At 36.9% G+C, this 5,422-nt stretch overlaps 1 protein-coding gene across 1 annotated transcript; it reads right to left on the bottom strand.

The window, feature by feature from the left end:
* Window positions 1–1,077: 1,077 nt before the first annotated feature.
* On the bottom strand, window positions 1,078–5,162 carry LOC11405764 (MND1-interacting protein 1). The gene is made up of 2 exons (XM_003608578.4): window positions 3,291–5,162; window positions 1,078–1,791 (listed from the first exon to the last, which is right to left on the bottom strand). The coding sequence occupies exons 1-2, from the start codon at window positions 4,995–4,997 to the stop codon at window positions 1,285–1,287; spliced, it is 2,214 nt and encodes a 737-aa protein (XP_003608626.1). The 5' UTR covers window positions 4,998–5,162; the 3' UTR covers window positions 1,078–1,284.
* Window positions 5,163–5,422: the final 260 nt, after the last annotated feature.

Raw genomic sequence — 5,422 nt, 5'->3', positions numbered from 1 at the left:
TTGAAGAACAAACTTTTAACCAAATGAATTCTAAGGATACCAGCAGTAAATTGTTATTTTAATGTGCTTCATTTGATTGTAATTGTTATTTTAATGTGTTTCATTTGATTGTAAATTTCACAAACTTAAGAGTTGTGTGTTTTTTTAAAAAAGAATTTAAAGTTTGATTTAAAAAGAGTTAAAGAAGTTGCATTACAGTTTTTTTTTTATTTGAGATTGTAAAAGTGGGGAAAATATGAGATGTTGGACAGATATGAGATATTTGTGCGTTAAGAAATTTACTAGTAGAAACTCTGGTTGATGGAAAATGAGATAACGTTATAGAAATATGGATCCGGTTAAAAAGACAAGCTAATTTTCTTAAAATCTGCTAAGAATTTTGACTGTTTTTTTTTTCTTCACTGAATTTCATAGTTGAAGAAGATTCCACAAAACAAGTATGATTCTGAAATAAAGCATGAAGCTTTTCTCTTCTACTTTGTTGTGGGATAACTGGTAATGTTCAAAACCCAACATGTTTACACTATTACGAAACCAACAAACAAATGAACATTAAAAAGAGGGTTTTGTTGATGTTGAAGTTGAAGAGAGAGAGAGAGAGAGAGAGAAAATGAGGGACATTGCAAAGAACTGTAGAAGTGATCTGGTAGGTCAGCTACAGATTATTGTACCCTGTGTTTTCATAGTTTCATATTGAGGAAAGATATGAAATCAGAGGTAAGAATTTCGTTTGGTTGAGATAGGAATTATCAACGCTGTCAGGTGCACCATATTATCACAGACAAATCGTTTATTCTACAGAGTGAAAATAGTCATGCACCTGCAAGACATGTACGAGTCTCACACATCAGGGACAGCCTGTTAAACGAGTCAAATCTCAATTATTTAATTCCTAAACAAACCTTTTATTAATCAGCAGCTACGTATATAAATCACCAAAGGGAAAGGCTTAGAGTTAGACCAAACTTAGATTGAAGGGAAAATGGACCAAACTTGCCATGGAATAGGAAGGTCCACCACCTGTCAAAATAAAAATGACTCTGTTGCCCATTTCTTATTTTCAAACAAGGCAACGGATAAGCTAATGCAAGAACTTTGTTTTTATTTTATTTTATGCTGTATGTAAATGTAAATAATAAATAGGAACAATTCTTGCCTATCAACAAAACTCCTATGCAATCTGGAGAACAGGGAGACAAATTGTCCCAATAAGTAAGTGCAAATTTATGTAAAATTCACGGGGTATATCTTACCCAAGTCACTGAAATATATCTATAAATTAAGCTACGAGCATGCCCCAAATACACGGATTCTCTGTTGGATTTGAACTCGGCAGCAAGGACAAGCAGCCTTACCATTCTTCCCATACTCATCACTGCATTTAGCACACATGACTTGGTGAGCACACGGCAAGAAAACAACGGAGACTTCATCCTTCATACATATAATGCATTCTCTGTTGTTATTAGCTTCACTTTCTGATAAATCATCCAAATCCAGAAGCAGCTTAGCAATTGTCTCTCTTTGAGGCTTTGTACCCTCAAAGTCTTTGATAGGTGAAGTATTTTGGTGATGCAATGCAGCAGATCGAACAGATGCTTTAAGGCGCGAAAGATCATTCTCAAGTCTGCTTAGATCATCCTTGTGGCGCTGGAAATCTAATTCTATCTTGAGACGCAAAGCCTCAAATCCCCTCTTATTATCTGATTCAGCTGCTTCCTTGGAACGGCGCTCCTCATCAACTAGTGCCAAGGCATCTTCTTGAGCCTTCAACTCCTCCTTCCATTTAGCCTGTAATTAAGTATTATGCAAAATAAATGGTTTAAAAATAACAAATTATTGTTTTTCTTTTTGGTGACGAAATGCAGTTTTCAGCACAGATTTATTTGTAAGATACGTATTGGTTGAAGTGACAGATCATTGCTATAAAATCACAGGAATTAAATACCGTCAACAAAAAGAAAATTCAGGTGTGATAATATCAAGAGTCTTGCTAACCAATGCCCAGGGGCATTGGTTAAAGAATTGTTATATGATAAACTTCATAACTTTGATTTATTAATCAGTACCATTAGGGTATTGATTACCACTTTCTTAAAGTCACTTACGCCTTTATTAATAAGAAAATAACTGTAGAATATAAGTTAGGATCATCAAGAATTGAAGCAAGCAAACGAGTTTTTTCACATGGCTACTAAAATAAATACCCATGAATATGCAGCAACCAAATACACTAAAAAGTGATATAGTACAGAATATCAAAAAAAAAAATAGAAGGGAGGCAGGGCAAAACTTAAGTATTTAAAGGTTTAAGTCCTACGGTGAACATAGTAGCAATATTCAATAACTATTCAAATTTTCTATTTTAAAAATAGCACACATGCAGACTGTTCAGTTCTATTTTAAACTCTCTTATTTCTGCTATTGCCTCTACATGTGCTAGCCGGAGCTGGAATAGCGGCCACTATTTCCCTAATAGGGAAACTAGGACAGTGTCGAAGTTCTCATAGCAGAGTCATCAAAAATATGTTTTGCTATATCGCTTTATTGCTGCTATTTAACAACATTGTTATAACATAAAATAAGATAAGAATTATAACCTCTACCTGTTGGATACAAAAACAAATAGGCCATAAGATTACAATTGCATGGAAGAGGCTCAGAATACACAGCGCCAAGAAGAAGCTGAGAATCAAGAAGTACTTGAAATTTTGATTATTAATGATAAATGTGTCTTGACTCTTGAGTACTGGAGACTTTTAGTATCAAATACCAATTATGTGTGTATTACAAATTATAAAAAAATTCACATTGCATCTATCTATGGTGTAATGGTCATTCTGCTACACTGAACTATAAGATATTAATCTCCCAGTTAGATATGCATTCAATGACTGGACAAAAAGATCAATTTCAATGTGACAATAGCAAACTGTGTCACACTAGTCTAGGCCATGTTGATATCTGATTTTGAAACATGTAATTTTCTTTGGGTGAGACTGTGGAACTAATTCCTGTTTGGGAATTGGCTTGGCCAAGGACACAAACTCCCACTTGTTTCAAGCCATAAACTAGACGTAAATTCAACCAAATGGAATTCAATGTGCAAAATGAGTCACACACATTACGGTTGAAACATGTTACTTTTATTCTGACATGAAACGTGCAATTCCGATCAATAAACTCTTCTATACAAACAGAGGCAAAACCATATTTTCTTTTCCTTTGTGGTGGTAAGTGTGGCATTGTCAATAGATATATATAAATAAAATAAGGGGTGAAGAGAGAACCTCAGCTTCTTTTTGGCGCTGCTTATTCTGAGCTGACACTTCTCGATCCTCTAATATCTTCTCTTTCAAATCAGAAATCTCCTTTTGCAGCTTAGCTTTCTGTTTTTCCCAAGCTAGAAGTTTCTTCAAGTATTTTTTCTCCTTTTTTGCAACTTCCAAGCAAGCTGTCACTGACTCTGATGCACTTAATTTGGAGGCCTCCATCTCTGCTCTGATTTCAGCATTCTCAGTCTCTAATCTTCTCACAGCTCCATTTGCACGGTCCACTTGACCACTAGCTTTTCTCAAAGCATTCTCCATCTCCGAGAGTCTCTTCATGGTTGTATCCTCAAGTGCCTGTTTCCCTTTCTTCAATTTCTGGGTCTCCTCTCTATCCATCCGTAATGTTTTGAGCTCGGTCAAATCACTGCTTAGCTTCTTCGCGGCCTGCAATGCTTTCTGATAAGCCCATTCTTTCCGCTCCTTGGCCTGTTTTTCCAAATCCTTTATCTGATGAAATATACTCACTATCACTTCATCCTTCTGATCCTCAGCCACAAACTCCAAATTTTCATCAAGATTCAAGTCACGAAATTTACTCAGCACCGAGTTCACAGCCTCTTGGTTATCAACAACCCGAGAGTGTCCACACGGATCAACCGTGGTTTCAGCCCCAGATACAACCGGAGAATCCAAATTTGACACAGCACTACGACCAGGAACATTGGCCTTCCCCTTCGCCTGCAATTGCTTGGTGTTTGCTCTAAAACCAGCAGCAAACATGGCAACATTTCTCTTCAACAAGCACTTCATTGGCGGAGAAAGATCAAACCTCTTCGGGAATTCAATCTCCCTCTGCAAAACCGGAGCACAAGACAATATCCCATTCGCATTCGTGGGGTAATCCCCATTTCCAAATCCCCACCCCTCATGAAACTTACAGGGTGGAAAAGACCTATGAGCAACCGGTTTAGTACGAGCCTTACCACCACCACCACCACCACCAGATTCAACAGCAGCAGCTCCCCTCGCACCCGCACTCCCCGGCACAGGAATCTCTATAGTACTAGCTTTCCCAACATGAAGATCACTCATTAGCAAACACCACATTGCATCACCTTTACTCAAATTCGGCCTAACCTGTTGCAACAAACACACCATCCCAGCCAAAGAATACTCCTCCAAATGCTTCAAATCAGCGAAAACCGGTTCAAGCTCATCCATATTCTCACCCTCACGAGCAAAACCAGCACAAACAGCACCATTAACACCAACACCAACATAAGCACCGCTATTACTATTCAAAAACGCCAACGAATTATGCAAAATATTCGTCAAAACATCCATCCCACCATAACAATGCCCATTCCTCAAAACCGCTTTCAAAGCCGTATCTTCATCATAACCCAAAGCAACAATCTTCGAAACAGCTTCATTGTAAACAAACTCCAAATTCTTCAACAAAATCTCCTCCAATTGCTCCTCAGTGCAGTAGCCCCAACCAGGTTCATCAGAATTAGGGTTTGGATTGGGAATAGGAATCAGACAGTGAGAATTCAAAGAATCAACACGAGAAAGATCGTATTTGAAGGGTTTGAGACCCGATTCCTCTATGGATTTCGAAATCGCATCTTTGATTTCCGATGAATCGGAATCAGGTTTCGCCGTCGCCGTTGATCGTGGTCGCCGATTAGCTCTGATGTGTTTCTCTCTCACCGTACAACCCATTTCGATTCAAAAGATTGAAATTGAAAATGAAATTGAAATTTGATTGAAGAAAGCGAAAAGAATAGAAAGAAAAGAGCAATGAAATTTCAGTAGTAAGAATAATGTTAGGTCATCACTACATTATTCCTAAAATTTCGATAGATTTCTTTCTCATTTCATCTCGAATTGACAAAAATATCCTTAATTCCTTTTTAAATTTTCAACCATTTCTGGTTACAGCACGGGTTCAATAATATTTTCGATAAAAAAATTCTTCGAAAGAAAAGATGTTAAAACGACAGAACATTGTGATTCATCATAAAATATGTATGGGCTAATCTAGATAATACAATCAGTTTATGAGATTAAGAATTGACATAATATTTAGGATGAAAACAATTGGAACCAAAAAGGAACTAATAATGTGTGAATTATGATTACATATT

This window comes from Medicago truncatula, chromosome 4, assembly GCF_003473485.1.
Source record: "Medicago truncatula cultivar Jemalong A17 chromosome 4, MtrunA17r5.0-ANR, whole genome shotgun sequence".
Classification (NCBI taxonomy): domain Eukaryota; kingdom Viridiplantae; phylum Streptophyta; class Magnoliopsida; order Fabales; family Fabaceae; genus Medicago; species Medicago truncatula.
Note: the sequence above shows the minus strand (reverse complement) of the source record. Positions and strands in the feature narration are given on the sequence as shown.